The sequence below is a fragment of the Athene cunicularia genome (genome assembly GCF_003259725.1).
Source record: "Athene cunicularia isolate RWA chromosome 1 unlocalized genomic scaffold, athCun1 chr1_part1, whole genome shotgun sequence".
Taxonomy (NCBI): Eukaryota; Metazoa; Chordata; class Aves; order Strigiformes; family Strigidae; genus Athene; species Athene cunicularia.
This window is the reverse complement of record NW_020799091.1, coordinates 97,056,264-97,073,164: the sequence shown is the minus strand read 5'-3', so window position 1 is coordinate 97,073,164 and position 16,901 is coordinate 97,056,264. Positions and strand designations below refer to the sequence as shown.

Sequence of the window (16,901 nt, the reverse complement as noted above, 5' to 3'; positions counted from 1 at the left end):
CACCTTTCCCTTGCGTTTGTCGAACAGCAATTGCTATTAAACCCATCTCCTCAGGCAACTCGAACATTAACCTGCCAATTAGGAAAAAAAAAACCCCATGCTTATCAGCTGGAACACTAGGCTACATTCATGAAAATCTAGGCTTAAATATCAGGTAATATTTTACATTAACATTGCACTACCATTTATCCATTTTCAGTTAACATTTATTCTTGACTAAAAAGAATTAGAATATTAAAAAAAGATTAACTGAAAAATGATAATGTAAAACATTACTATATATATTACGCTGGAAAAAGTTATAGCCATCGTTCATTTAAGGTGCCTTCTGATAACATACGTTTTGCATTTCTTCACATTTTCTTGAAGGGCTTACTTTTTGTGTGTCACTATCTTCAGTAAGTGACAACTAGCAATTCTACACATTTGTTTCTACTTACAGCAAATTTTTGTTCATACTATAGAATATAAGAGCAGCAGTTTCTGATTATTTAGAAAACCAATATGGTGGCAATAAAGCAGTTTAAAAGATACACTATCCCCTGAGAACTAATTATGATTTAACTACAGTAAATAAATCTACACCTTCTGAGAACTCTAGAGAACACTGGCTTATTTTAGGCTTGTGTTCTGCTTTTAGAATAGTTTCACTTAAAAGAATACTAACTTTCCTCTGGGGATAAGTAGAAAGTGCACTTTAACACCACCAAATGAGTCAATGCTAGGTGTAAAGAAAGAAGAAAAAACCCTACTTTGAGAACTTCATTCAAGCTACTTTAAAACAGATCTGAACTGTTCTATGATCCTCCTCCATTTCACATTTTCAGGAAGAGTTCTTTAACAGATAAAACAGATATTCAAGATGTTGCCAGCAAGGTAAACCCAGAAAGTGATGTATAGCCTACAAATTTGCTTCTAACATGGGCACAAATATCAAGTTGTTCATTCATGTAAAAGCAATCTTGTCTTGGAGATAAGTGCAGTCCAAATCAGCAAAAAGTACCGTTCAAAATTATTTCCTCTGACCCCCCCCAACTTCAGAGCTTTGTAAATTGTGTGTGCTTATTAGTTTTTTTCTGGGAGAAACAACTTGGATTTTCCCTACCAGAAAGTAACTGTACGTGCACTTTTTTACATATTGACTTCCCTTCTTTTCTTTCAACTTAATCAGTTGCAGATTTAATGATTTCATTTTTCTGCAGAGTGACTTAATCACAGTGCTCACCACATTTTCCCCCTGAAATTTCTTCCTTCAAGAAATTCTATGTTCTTTTTCATGCCCTTTAACTAACTTGCTCTACATATTAAGTCAAAAGACCACACTGAGATACAAGAGTAGGGAAACATGAAACATCTGAAGACATATTTACTCATCAGGAAGAGTATCACATGCCATCTACATGACCATAGAAGATGATACTAGAAATTTATGTAAATTTTTCTTTTCTTCTTTGAACATTTTTGTGGTATTTTCCAAAACGTGAGCAAGGCACTTCTGGTATTCAAGAATATTAAACAAGCTGAAATATTAAGAGAGAGATTCTAGCACAATTTTTTTATACAAATACCCTCCCCCTGCCCTGAAGTGCATACTATGAATGCTGTCAAGAATAATAAAAAATACTTAATTGTTTTATAGAAATTTCAAGTCTAAGAAAGACTCTGTCTTCATGGCTAGTCAACACAATGACTTTTCTTCCTACATGAACGTAAAATGGGAATTGAAACCACAAAAACTATGTTTGAATAATGTTAATGGCTTGACAACTATAAATTTCATTGATGTTGTGGGTTTAAGATTGAAACTCTCATTAATGCATCCTGCTGTGTTACAGTATTGCAGAGGTATTACAACAGGCAGCATTACATTCCAGATGTTAAAATACCTGGGCACAAGAGGGTAAGTTATGAAGAGATTTATCCCTTCACTTCAAGTTCCTTGTCTGAAAATCTCACTCTCAAATAGCTTGTTTACAGAGTATTATAAAAGCAACGTAAAAAAAATATTTCCATTTTTAGTCAAATGAAAAGGAACATGCCTTTTGACCAGTTTCTTGTATTATTTTGCACAAAAAGGTGCCCTGAACACTTGCTTTACTACTTTCTATCTACTGTTTCTGTCCATTATGTCCCATTCAGAAGTGAGCAGTGTGCTTACTAATATTTTTCCTAAACTCTCCTCCATTGTCCTTCATCTCCTTTTCATAGCCCTCAACTACATGATGCTTGTGTGATTCCAAGCTCTGTGTGCTCAATGGCCTGCCAGAGGGCGTGCTGGCCAAGCAGAACAGGTAACTCTCTAGTCCATGCTGCAGATTCCTTGCTGCCAGCACTGATCGGGGTCGCTCTCCCCTACCCAGAAGCCTGTTTCCATGAGAACATGAGTACCTGAAGGAGCTCAAAGATACGGAGCTCTTCTGTAAAACAGGCAGTACACTGATTGAGAGCTGGTGGGCCATGACCAGGGGAGAAGCCACCAAGAACAACATCATGGCGGGAGTCCTACAGACCACTTAATCAGAAGGAGTAAGTGGAAAAAGTATTTTCTGAGAAACTTGAGGACATCTGCAGATCACAGATTCTGATTCCTATGGGAATTTCCCCTCTCCCAATATCTGCTAAGAGGCAAACAAAGTGGGATACAAGCAATCCAGCTGACTTGTGGGGGATGCTTATGGACAAGCTCTTAACACATATATCAGGCTAAAAAGGGAATTCATGACTGTAAAAAGAATGTCCAAAAGAGATGAAAGGAAGGAGAAATGCTACAAAGGAGAAATGCAGACACATTGTCCAGACAAGTAAGGATGGTATTAGGAAAGCTGAAGTTCAATAATAGTAGATATTGGCAAGAAACATGGCAACAAGAACTTCTGCTACCTGATAAGAATAAACAAAGAAAACATGGGCTTGCAGCTGAGGCAAAAGCACAGCAGACACACCTAAAGCTGAGTTACTCAATGCTCTTAGCCCCAGTCTTCACCAAGGTCTCCCAGGCCTTTACACACACAGACATGGCAAAGAGGAAATACCAACAGTAGAAAATATTTGATCTCATGGATCTTTTGATAAATCTTGACTCATACAAGTCCATGAGAGCAGATGGGATGCATCTGATAGTGCTGAGAGAGCTGGCTGATGGCACATCAAGGCTGTTGTGGCTGACATCATCATGGTCATGGGGACAAGGGAAGCCCCAGATGAATGGAGAAGGGCAAATGTTGCAACCATCTCCAGGATGGTCTTTCACAGCACCTCTGTAATCCAATTTTGGCCACTGTGGTCTAGATGGATGTACTACCAGATGAGCAAAAAGTGTCTCGATTCTGGGACGGAAAAGTAATGATTTGTACTCTATCTGTAGGCTGGACACAACTGCAGTTCCTCAGGGGTTTATCCTGAGACCTATATCCTGTTTAATATCTTAGTATCTATATTACCATTGACTGTAGGAGGAAATGGCATGCACATTCATCACATTTGTGAATAACACTCACCTCTGAAGATAACTAAGCATTGGAATAGTATGCAGAGAGGCTGTGGAGCATTTTCATCCTTGGAGTTTTTCAAGACCTGACTAGAAAAAGCCCTGAGCAAGCTGGTCTGAATTCATTGTTGACCCTGCTTAAAAGGAGGTTGGACTAGAAACCTTGAAGGATCTCTTCCAATCTGAGTGATTCTTTGACTCCAAGAAATGTACAGTAACTTGGTATCTCTGTTGTGTCTAGCTGTCCTTTAAGTTCAGTTGAAATCAGTCAGAAACTAGCCATTAGCTACTAATTAGTAGATTAACAATTTAGCCCAAAGGTGGTTCACAGGAATCCCCTATCCCAAGTAGGATCCTAGATTAAAGTAATTTTCACACTCTCTTACTGGTCTAAATATTTAATTTTATCCATCTTCCACTTTCCATGCAGTATTTTATTCATGACCAGGTGCAATATGCAGGGTCCCAAAATACTGACTCCCACATTTGGGACAAGCAGAAGAACACCTAAAGTGTTAATCTTCCCGAGGCTTATTTAAATTATAGGAATCTTACTGCTCTGCACTGTTATAACTTTGCCTATATCCAGCAGGCAAAATATGTGCCAGAATACACCATTACATGAAAGCACTCTTCTGTTCTATTGCAAAAATTCACAGTTTCTTTCACTTTATAGTGGGTTTCCCTTTAGCAATGTTAGTACAGAAAGGACCATTTAGTGTCAAATTCTATTTGAACTCCTTAGATACATGAGTGAGAAAAAGCATTAAGGGATTGTCCCAGGCTTGTGGAAAATTAAAAAAGTTCTGAAATCTTGGACTACTAGTTTCTTGTACCTTACTTCACTAAATACTACCAAAAAAAAGATTGTCCTATACTAGTCATGATTTTTCCACCAAGGAATAATCTATTAACACCATGAATGACATAAGTTAGCAACTTATATATACTTTTGCTAGATGGTTAGTCTTTGAGAGCAAAACTACAGTATATAGGAAGACTGTAAGTAGGGCAAAGGCATGTGAGTTATTTTTCAGCTGGATCAATGCTCTAATCTGGCTCACCATAAATGAACACTGATGTTGGCAAAAGGGAAGCAACAGTAAAAGAGGTCAGTGGATAGAAGGGAAGACTAAATCACCTCTTTCTTACCACCCAGGTACTCATGCTTGATTTAAATTACCATATTATGGTCTCAGAATAGTGCATGCTTTGCCTGTGGAATTGCTTTTGAGAATCAGGCCTGCTGAACAAGCTGGGTAAAACTCTGCCATTAAATGCTCATTTTTTCTGCTCACTGCACTTTTCAGCTGGTAATTTTGTTGTCTCTCTATTTTCATACCAGATATTTTATAATTAGTCCTTTGTATATGTTTATAGGCTTTTCCTCTTAAAAAAAGAAAAAGAGAATTTTAAAACACAGTACCATACAGCCAAAGGTGTCAGGAAACATACCCAAATAAGAAAGGACTCCAAAAAATTGGTTTGCCAACAAAATGCCAGTAAAATTTGAAACCTAGGTTCAGACACACTGGTAATGTTCCAAAACTGAAAACTTAAAGAACTTCTTTATTCAGTAAATCAGGTTCTCTGTGAATATCATCAAGACCACAAAGTTACAGTAAAGGAGGGAGTTTCCAAGGGAGATGTGAGGAGAGTTTAGGAGTTTAAGTTGTTTCAATTTTTAATTTGAAAAGCAAAAACCTCTACTGTTTTGAACAATTTCATTTTTTTCTTATAATTAGTAATCTTTTCAATTCATGGCCTTTCTCTATTTGAAAAAGCTACCTGAAGCATACAGAAAAGTTAACATAGGACAAATGGAAATGAAACAGATTTCATTAAAAAATGAACTCCAGTGCCAAGATTTAAGAAATAGAATAGTTACTGGAATGCAGTGAAACATATTTATCATAATATGTTAAGAATAGAATCTTCAGAGTGGAATAAAAAGTTATAAACATATTGATCAAACCCAGATCTAACCACTCTTGTCCAAAGTAAAGCACAGTATGGATGCTATAAAAAATTTAAAACATATAGATCAATGCAGCCTGTAGTGATGTCACTTTTAACAGTAATTTCATCACACTTCATTAGATTCACAAGCTTGAGAAGTGGGCCCATGTGAACCTCCTGAGGTTCAACAAGGCCAAGTGCAAGGTCCTGCACCTGGGTCAGGGCAATTTTCAGTATCAGTACAGGCTGGGGGATGAAGGGATTGAGAACAGCCCTGCTGAGAAGGACTCGAGGGTACTGGCAGTACCCCACCTGCAGCGCTGTGTCCAGATCTGGGGCTCCCAACATAAGAAGGGCATGGACCCGCTGGAGCAGGTCCAGAAGAGGCCACAAAGATGATCAGGGGGCTGGAGCACCTCCTCTGTGAGGGCAGGCTGAGTTGGGGTTGTTCAGCCTGGAGAAGAGAAGGACCCAGGGAGACTTTATAGCACCTTCCAGTGCTTAAAAGGGGCCCACAGGAAAGGTGAGAGGGACTTTTTACAATGGCATGCAGTGACAGGACAAGGGATAATGGTTTTAAACTAAAAGAGGGTGGATTTAGACTAGATACAAGGAAGAAAATTTTTACAATGAGGGTAGTAAAGCACTGGAACAGGTTGACCAAAGAGGTGGTAGAAGCCCCATCCCTGGAAACATTCAAGGCCAGGTTGGACGGGGCTCTGAGCAACCTGATCTAGTTGAAGATATCCCTCCTCATTGCAGGGGGGTTGAACTAGATGATCTTTAAAGGTCTCTTCCACTCAAACTATTCTATAAGAGTGTGCAAGTTTGGTCACTGTCTGAGAGGGAAACCTTAAAGTAACCCCATACAGTATGGCAAGAAACAACAGCATTTCAGTAAGGCAGCAAATCTATTTTAAATCAACACTGGATTCACTCATGGTGTGAGACATTGCAAGCATTAGATCTCAAAAGTAATCTATCGTGACTCTGAATTCATACAATATTGCTTGAAGTCACCTCTCATAAAATAGGAAACAAAGAATTTTTTGCATATGCAGTGATTTTAACTTGCTCTTCTGGCCAATTTCTTGTCTGGATAATTACATTTCCTTGCAAAAATTTCTCTGCAATTTACTAAGACAGCACTTAATTTCCTGTCTTAAATCATACATGGTGTTAAATAGTTGCCATGTTTCACCAGATAAGTGATGAAGTTATTCCCAGGCAGCCACTCAAACAGTTAGGGTTAATATAGAACAAAGACACTGGACAGATCACATAAATTAAAGCAAGCATGAAAAAGAATTCTATGTGAGCAGGCCCTAGCTGCTCTCTCAGATCCTTCACAGAGGTTTCGATTGCAAACTGGGAAGAATTAAAGCCTTTCAACAAAAACCCATCCATTTCTTGCTAAGCAACTGTAGAAGACCTAAAAAATTAGCAGTTACACTTATTTTCCTTAAATCCATAATTTTTCCTTTATTCTTCTACTACTGTAGTTTCATCAAACCCAATCATACTTCAAATCACAGAAGTAATTTATAATTAAGAGATTATTCTAAAAGCTTTTGAATTTTCTTCTGTGATTTGCTTGTTTCTTTTATTTTATGCCTGCAACATATATTGTGCTTCAAATTTAGGCCCTGGTGGTTTATGATAATGGTAATGTTCTTGCTAATAACCTAAGGATGTAGTAAATTTCAAGTCTTCCTAATGCAATGCTAACTGAAAAATAATTTTATTTTTTCTCCTCTTTCTAAAGATACACTCAATAGTTTTCCTACAAGAAAACAAGAGATAGCATATTTTTACATTGGTTGACATTTCTTGTGGTCTGTAGATTAGATTTTACCTTTGGGAGACCTGTCAGTTTAACATTCTTTCTGAAAAATATTTTTAATGTGAAAAACAAGTAACTAAAATTTCACGTAAATTTCTTTGTTACCACTGTTTTCCTTGGCCAAAAGCATCTGAGTCTCAAGTTTAAAATTTCCATGCGTCTCTCACCATGAAATTTAAAAATACACACATAACTTGTAAGTTCTGAATACTTGTTCATATTCTTACTTCTGTGATATGGGGTACACTGTACAATGTATGTTACAAGCATCGTCATGAAGATGGTAATTTGACACATTACTTGGCATTAAATAAAATCTTCATAATTTTGCCCAGGTGTTACAACTACTATAAAACAACTATGGTTTCATAAACTGGCAGGTAAGGCACAATCATTTTACTTGTATGTCTTTTTTTCCATTAAGCACTGTGAAATATGAAATGTTTGAAAAAAGCATTACTAACACATTTTTGCTGTGCAAAAGCAATCAAAAGCACTGTATTCCTTTTATGTCAATAAGTCCAGAATTTAATTGCAAAACTCCCACAGACAAAAATGTCAGGTTTTTTTCTTCTTTTCTATTAAAAACCCTAGCTGTGTAGCATCGAGAAATTTCTTAAGTATAATGTGATTAATGCAAAAGGATAAATTTAATGCAAACCTGGGAAATAAGGTATTTTTTTGTTTAAGAAAAGGTGTTCCAGTGAGAGCCATTTTAAAAGGAAATTCTTAGAAAATGGCAATTTAGTTCTGAAATTTTAGTTATTGTTTGAAATACTTTGTTTAGCAAGTTTATAATATTAATATTTTTCAAAAGGCATTATTAGACCTGATCAGATGTTTCCCATATACATGACTTTTCATAGAAAATTCAGATTCAGAAATGCCATTATTCTCCTAGAGAAGGGGGAATTAACTTGTCTGAAACAATGTCATTTTTCCTTTAACACACTTAACACTTCCTTGAGGTATTTTCAGCCTAATCAAACATATAAGTTGCTTCAAATATCTGGAAATGCTAAAGTTTTGAATTATTTAAATTTTGAAATGTATGTACCCATGGTACCACAACTGGGCTTTCAACTGCCTCAGTTTCCCCTGAAGCCTCAGGTTCCATTAAGGAGTTACATTTGCCATCCATCTTGTGGTTCCTCTTTGTCAAGCCATGTGATGCTTCACAGGGGATGCATTTTTGGATGAGGAGTCTGGCCTACCAGCCTGAGTATCAACATGGGCTATCCTACCTAGAAACTTCACGAGGCATAAAAGTCCTATATGCACTTCTAATTCATTGTTGAGCTGACCTGAAATGAAGCGTTGAGCTGGCTTATAAATCCTGAACATGACACTTCAACATTTGTTCCCTGTGTGAAGAAAACACTGACAGTACTTCAGCTTTTTTCTGATTTCAAGTTGCAGATCATGTTAGAGATAATAATCCAGAAAAATCATTGCTTGTTTAAAATTATGAATAAAAAGGGGAAATAAACACAATAGCTGAACTCGGTTGGCTCTGTATTCATGTGTCTAATAATTAAAACACAAAAATGCTCTCATCAAGTACTGGAGTTTTATACTAGTTGCTTCCTCACAGTGCCAACAGAAACCACAAGATTTCTAAATTCAGTATTAAAGCATACAGCACTTTTCTCATGCAAGAGCCAACATCCAAAAACATATAAATAAAGAACAGAAAAGTTCTGTTTCCAAATATGTTGTTAAATATTTTTAAACCTCCTACTATTAGACTGTGCCAACTTGCAGGCAGACTCCAATAGTTAATTTCATGGGTGATTAAGAATGGATTTCAAAATAAGGAAGTTACTTTATGCTGGCCACAGCATCCTCTGTAGACTCCAGAAACAGTCGTCATAATGTAGATTCTAACCACAGACTCAACACAAAATGTAGCTGATATTCAAATCCTGAAACAGTGAATTCTCTTCATCAGGGTGGGTAAAAGAAAACCCAGAGGTCCCCACGTAGCCTCAATCCTTCAAGTTCTTCAAATGCAAGAAAAGTAGTAACTTCCTACTTCTGTAAAGTTCAAAGGAATGCTCGGTTTAAAACAATAAAATATGTACAAATACCTCTTACTATGAGAGGTGGATGAATGGGTAAAGCCTGGAACTGGAGAGAGCTGACATCCAAGTGGAAAGGGCTGCACAGCCATCCAGCATAATGTATCTAGATCATGCCTGCTGCTTAAGCAGCAATTGCTAGTGGGCAAGAAACCATATAGGTCCCCAGGTAAATCTATACTTGGATCTTGGCATCTTGCCACTTTTCTGAGCAATGACCACTGACATTTGCACACAGTGGATGATGAAGTCTGAATATACCAAATGTTGTCAAAGAAAACATGCCTTTCGCTCTTGCATTCTTGCAGTATCCTAGTAAACTCATTAATTACTCGCAAACACTGACAAATACAACATCAAATTCTAACTGTATATAACTATAAACAGTATTTTCTGTAAGAAAATCCTTAAAGAAAACTGTAAGATGGCTCACCCCCTGTCATTTCTCCCTCTCCTCCATCTCTGCTGCAGCGTTAGTTACTCTGCTGCTGTATCTCAACAGTCAGGATCTGGTCACAAGTCCTGTTGTCCATTACCAGCTTTCAGTGGACACATCTGATGACGTGACATTCTTGCTTTTGCTCGTCAGATATGTAATCAATGCCCACAGAGTAATAGTTGAAATCTGTCATAATTTCTGTAACTCCTGACAGACCTCTGGGTCCTCCTTCACCTAATTTTTTTGGTGCATTCTTCAGCTGTAATGTGAAAGCAAATACAGGCATAGAAAAGAAACTTTCTCATTCAGCTTTACTGGTACATTTCTAGAAAACAGGTGTTCAGTAGATCCCAACACTTGAATTGAGTTGTACTAAAGCTTAGTCAGGTGTGAAGCCTTAGCAGAGGTGTTCTGGGCTAGTAAGTGAATGAGCAGAACCATTTGGATCCCATGCAATAGAAGCAAGCATCAAAGAGGAGGAGGAAGACTTGGAGGATTAGTTATATGATACCATGACTCTTAGCAGTACTTAACACTAAGCAAGCTGAAATTGTGAGACAGACATGGTGGTATTTTATTTTAAATGAAACAGTAAGGTTTCATCCAAGGTTAGGGTGGTCTGTAGTAAATAATTCCTTTGGCTCTGGAGAAGGAGAAAAATGGACTGGGAAGAATGTCTAAAATGGGAAGCATCAGCACAGACAGACATATGGTACTATGCAAAGCCACTCAGAGCTAGTCAGAAATTAATAAAATGAATAAAAGTGTGGAAGAAAAAAAATCAGTTGTTAGCACATTTGTAGAAAGTAAAAATCCACCCCACCAGCAGAAGGCTATCTCCCAGTGCCCAGATTTGTAATCATGGCAAAATGAGCCACAGCTGCATGGAAACAAGCTGAAACCCTACTCGAACAACAGGTCAATGCTGACAGCTACAGTCTAAATCTAAGATACAATTTTACACAACAGTCACAGAGAGTTGGAAGGAACATCAAGTGCTGTCTAAGTCTTTATCCCTTCCCTTTTCTTTATCTGGAAACACTTTCTCTAGACTATTTATAAAAACTTAGAGCAGCAGAGAAACAACAGGTTACTTAAGCAAACTACCTTTCTTCAGAAATTTTAAAGGAAAAAATTACTGCATCTGCATTTCTGCATTTCAGTGCTGTTCCATACCATACTAATGGTGCTATAATGAACCACTGACTTGAGTAAAGGTTTCTTTACACCAATCTTTTCTTCTTCTGATGAAAGAAACATAGTTCTTTTATACCCCACTCTCGCCATCTAAGGAGTCATGTTTCCTAGACCCTGAACTATTCCCTTTTCTCTGCTTTGTACTGTGCCCAGCAAATCCACACCTTTTGAAGCCTGGTGCTGAAAACTCGACCAATAACTCCAGTGGTTAAGCTCTCCCAGTGTTGACTAGAACTGGAAGGATTACTTTGTACATTTTATGTGTAGCACATTCTTAAACAATTTTGTATGAATTTCAGTCTCGGTCCTCACCTCCTTTGTTACAACAGTAAGGCTTTTTTGAAAACCTATATTAAATTGCTGACTCGAACTTCCAGAACCCCTCTTGAAAACTGATATACAATCACCCTATCTTCATTTAATGATTTGCATCTGATTATTACTCTATATCCCACTTATCCCTGCCTCCTATTTATTTCAGGCCATTCTTTGATTCATCAAAATTGTTTAGAGTTTGAACCCTACCGTCCTACAACCTCGTAGGACCTCCCTACAGCGTTTAGGTTTTGGTAAGTATACTCTCAATTCTGTCATCCAAATTATTAATGAAAATGACTGAGTTGTGCTGAAGCATTGGCAGATATGAAGCCTCAACAGTCTGGCCTAATAAGTGAGGCAGCAGAACCACTAAAGTAACATGCAACAAAAACAAGTATGAAAATTGCTTAAGTAAAATCAGAAAAACACAAGGAATCTTCTCAAACACATATATCTGATAATGCTGAAGCTCCAAGAGGGGAAATCAGTAACTGTAATCTTCAACATCCCTTTAGAAGCCATCTACTTTGCCTGGAGCGGATTAAACTAACACATGACTAGGAAAGGAACAACTACAAATGCAGTAGAAATGGAAACAAGCAAGTCAATTAAATAGGTCTTTGTGCCACAGTTGAAACGAGAGCCTTAGCTGAAGCACCTTAAATTCTTTTATTCCATGAAAAAGTAAAAAACACCTGCATAACCAGCATATTGGCCCAGACAAAGTGACTTTAGGGAACTACTTTTCACTCTGAGTGCTAATGGTAAATATAGCAATCCTAGGAAAAGCATTTTGATTTTGGGAAAAGTCAGAACTTATTTCCCAAGCCCAAGAAGATCTAATGCAACAGGCAACCTGACTCTGTAAATGACCATGGATTTTGGATAAAATAAGATCCAACAGGTCATAACCTGCTTTAAGAGTTGGAAGATCTTCGGTAATGCACACTCCACATGGGTCTTAGGTTTAAGAAGGGTGTTTAACTTAGATGTGATTGATACTAAGGAGTTAAGCATCTAAAAGGAAGAAAAAAATGATCACCTTTCCCTTTCTACACTAACAGAATTTTAACGAGAAACTCTTCATAGAATTAATAAAGTTGCAGTTGTAAATGTCAAGTGTTTGCAGCTGTCTGTCTTCTGCACCTTCACAATATATTTAGTGTTTAATACAACTGAGAAAGAATAAGGTGAGGAAATACTTTTCCTTTCAGGTGCTTTTTTTAAAAAGTGGCTTTTTCAACAAGTACTCCATAAATAATTTTAGACTTTTCAAACATGGACACAAGACTAATATAACAGAAGACTATGTTCCTATCCATCCAGAATAAACTTGTACAATTCATCTTCTTATCACCCTTGTTTTCTTTTATGGTGTAACTTTTCTATTGCAGCAAACATAAGCTCCTTGTGCTCACTTTTGAGACCCTTTTCACTATCATTCAGTCTAACATCCCACAGTTATCCTGTCTCTGTAGGTCTTTTTTTCATTCACAGTTTGTAAGCTCTGGGTCAAGAACCATTATTTTGTGTTTGTATAACTTTTAGCCTCTGAGCCATCACTAGGGTGGCTCAAATGATTCAACAGGAGAAATTCAAGTGGGGCTGGAGTTTACACACTGTTGGTTGACAAGGACAAGTAAAATACAAGGCACAGACAGCAGTGGCACATCTTTTATCTTTGTAGTCCATCCACCACAGGGAAATTATTCTCTCTCACATACAAAATTCCCACTAGAATTAGCAGAAGAGACAGAAAGAACTGACTTTTGAGACCAGTAAATGAATTGACTATCACCCAGCACATAGGTTCTTATCATGCACATGTTCAGATGATAAACACATAGGTCTTCTGGAATTCTAGGAGCATTTATTTCCCATGTATAGAGACTAAACTGTTTCGGGTATCGAGTTGCAGAAGTGTTACATTAATTCCACGGCTATACATCAGAATGTAAGCAGAGCCTGAAGTTTACTAACAGGCAAGATATATGCTAAGCGCTCAACTCAGGCAGAGTACTTTTACACATCAGATACTCTCATGCAGCAAAAAATGGGACATTCATTCCAAAATCAAATGCACACATGATCAAATAGACCTGTCAATAGGCAGGGCAGACCCTATTTCTCTGGTGAGGCTTTTTGTTCAACAGATCTTGAAAGCTGAGACATGCAGCAACGCAAGCCAAATACAACAAAATGAGCGTAATTCTCAAACTGAAAGTACGAATCATATATTTACAGTGGGACAATACCTGGAAATTGTCAGTGGTTTAGCAACAATGAAAGATGAAAAGATGGGGTTTTTTAATAAACCAAAATCTTTGCATCTAATGGAGCAACTGAATGGCTGCATATTATCAAGTTACCTTTGCTTATTGACTGTTAGTGTGTTTTTATTTTTAAATAAGTTATGTATATGACTATTCATTTTTATAAACTACTATAAAATCTTTTTAATAGTAAAAAAATTCTTTCCTCAAGTTATATATTTCAAGTGATAAAACTTACATTAGCTATTCTGGTATCAGATAAGCAGTGTGGCTTCCAAAATCACTAAATACATTGTCAAGTTATCAATTTTAAATGCTTTTTAAAAACTCTACCATCAAAAAAACTTCTTGGAAGTTAATATAAAATACATCTTTGACTATTTATCACACTCCATCCCTCCTCTGACATGAACATTTATTTTTGCTATTGAAGACTTCCGATAATTCAATTTCCTTGTATTCATTAGCTTTTAGGATACTTCCACAAAGAAAAGATGACTGAATTTTAGAAAGGAGATGATAAAATATAAAATGTGACAGCAGAAGAACAGTTTACTTATCTGTCCATTAAGCAAAACTCACTACAACTTAAGCAGTTCTTTCCAGGTGGAAGAGACACTGTGAGGAATAAGTCCAAACAGTGCTTATAATATCCTATTGGCATACATAAACACACAAAAATTAACTTATTTCAGCAACTGAACAAAAATGTTTGCAGTCAAAATTACTCCCTTAGTCCTCCTTTTGTTGCCAGTGCACATGCACATCAATAAAATTCTACTGAAAATTTTTTCATAATCCAGTTAAACAGCATTCACTGTAAATTGAAGGACTTGAAAGAAGTAATACAGTATTACAGATGTGCCTTCCTGTATGAACGCAAAGTTATTTGCATGGCTGACTAACATCTCTGGACTATATTTTGATGGTTTTGGTTGTCTTGCAACTCAGTTGAAAACATTATCTGCAAGGCACTTTGCCATGAGGCCTCATGAAATGCAGCTGTTCGCATGGCTGCTTCTTTCCCAGACAAACTGGGATTAAGTTTCTGTTGCCACAAAAGCTCTGCAGTCCCAACGAGCATTCTTCTACCCCAGAGTTAGGGCTGTGAAGTGGGCTATCATATGAGGATGGCACTGGCATGGCAGAGTTCAGTTTAGACATCATTTACATAAGCAAATAAAATAAAATATATAAAATTCTTTTTTTTAAATCACAGAAAAGAAACAAGAAACTGAATAGGATAAAAGATCAGTATCAGTCCACATGACGAGAAAAACTTTATGTCACTTGAAGTCGGGGGAGGGGGAAATGACATGGAAATTTTGATCAAAGCCCCTCTCTTCTAATACTTTTGAATATTCAAGATTGCATGCAAGGAATGGTTAAAACTTTGGTTTCAATCTACTATTATTAGATAAAATCAATTTGATTTGTCTAGACAGTCACTACTTGCTATTAAATCCTACTTTGAGAGTATGGGATCTTCCCATAAACAATTTTTCATGTATGCCTTTGTAGGACCCAAAGCAAAATCACACTTTTTGTGGTTCTGCTTCCCCATGTTAGTATGCACTTAACCACTATTTATCTACAGTGTTCTCAAGAGATCTTGGAAAGCTAAATGATAACTATTGGCAAAGCATTTCAAAACCCACAGATAGATGATGCTATAAATGCACAAAAAGCATACTAGCACCATTTCTGAAAAATGATACGGTTAGTGACTTAGACACATTAGGCACTACTGTTCTACTACTCTGTGTTATAATTCTGCATAAGTGATGTTATGAAGAGCTTTGTATGTTCCCTCAAGTCCCTCACTTGGACCAACTTGAAGGACGTGCTTTGTTCAGGCTCTGAACTGAGATTGCACATGCCTATGCATACTATTTCTTATCCCACGGATGACACATATCAGTCACATGTACTTCTAAAAATCAGACACTATAGCATGATGGTCTAAGACTGAGCTGTAACTGTTATGTTTATTACATACCCCATGGTTGGGGATGAAAGCACTTGGGTGTCAAGAGAAACAAAGCAAAGTGGACTGCAAAAATACTATAGAAAAAGGTTTTATGTAAAACCTCTTATTCTCCCACATCTACAGGCATCGTGCCAGAAATATGACATTGTTGCACACATTCAAATATGCTGTACCTTTGCCTTAAGAGTGTAATGAATGTCTGACAGCAGTTCTAATCATAAACTCATCTACTGCTATGCATGGGAAAGCACCATTGAAACAGCTTCAGGACACTCACAAATTACCGTGTGTAGTTCTAGGCCTCTGTATAGTAGTCATCTGGACTTTCATTATCCATCCACCTACTGAATGTCAAGGCCAACTAATATTTCACTAGTCATGCAACAGATGCTGTGGAAAACCACAGCACTTCTTATGTTTAATCCTAGGCAAGATACACAGGCAATATTAGAAGGCCCTCGGACTACGGGAGGTGGGGTCTATACAACATTGAGATCTCATATCCATGCAGTAGATATCCAAGATTGACTACAGCAAAACAGCTTAAGCAAAACTATACATTAAAAAATATGAAAGCTCAAAAGAAATTACTGACTCTGTCATGCCTTCCCACCTTTAAATGCATATGGTTCTTTGGTAGCTAATCTAATGTTCAATTATTTTCTTCAAGCTGAAAAATCAAATCAGTGAATTTCCATGACACTTTTTCCTTTTTTAAATATGCATTTGATACTTATCAAATCAAGTTCGAAAGTATTATTTTGACTTCTGTTTGTAATGACGCAAATGAGAGCAAGTACATCTGCAACCACCCTAGATATTTCAAGTGCATTCCAAGACATACAACTCAGTCCCAATATATTAATGCAAAAAACATGTACGTCTACTGCAAAAAATGCTTAAATCTCACTCCAGTCTGTGAAATAATAACACACACAATTGAACAGAGGTTCATCTCTGTGCAGAGCTGTAAGATATTGCTGGGTCTTGAAGTTTTAATTATCTGTGAATCTTGGGCATAATATAGCACAAATATCCTCTGAAGTCATCACTGGATGTTGCATCCCGAATGCTTGCCTGGCTCCACTTCTGCTTAAGGAATACCCTCCTTCATTTTAGAAATGTAGGCATCTCACTCTATTTAAGAGAATAAATTGTGAAACTTGCACATCCAGCACCTTAAAGATACATTTTTGGTGTGTATTTAAAAACATGAAAACACTGGAATTCAGAAACTAGGAAACAAAGCTCAGTGGGAAACATCATACTTCTACTCATTATATGAAATCACCTCAGCAACAAACTACAGCAGCA

The 16,901-nt window shown here is 37.1% G+C and overlaps 1 protein-coding gene across 1 annotated transcript in view; it reads right to left on the bottom strand.

Moving 5' to 3' along the window:
* The window catches only part of HLCS (holocarboxylase synthetase), a 122,280-nt gene that overhangs the window by 14,803 nt on the left and 90,576 nt on the right, over positions 1-16,901 (bottom strand). Inside the window, exon 6 of the mRNA XM_026853953.1 lies at positions 4-71. Coding sequence (XP_026709754.1) covers positions 4-71 — 68 coding nt within the window. The remainder of the gene's footprint in view (positions 1-3; positions 72-16,901) is intronic.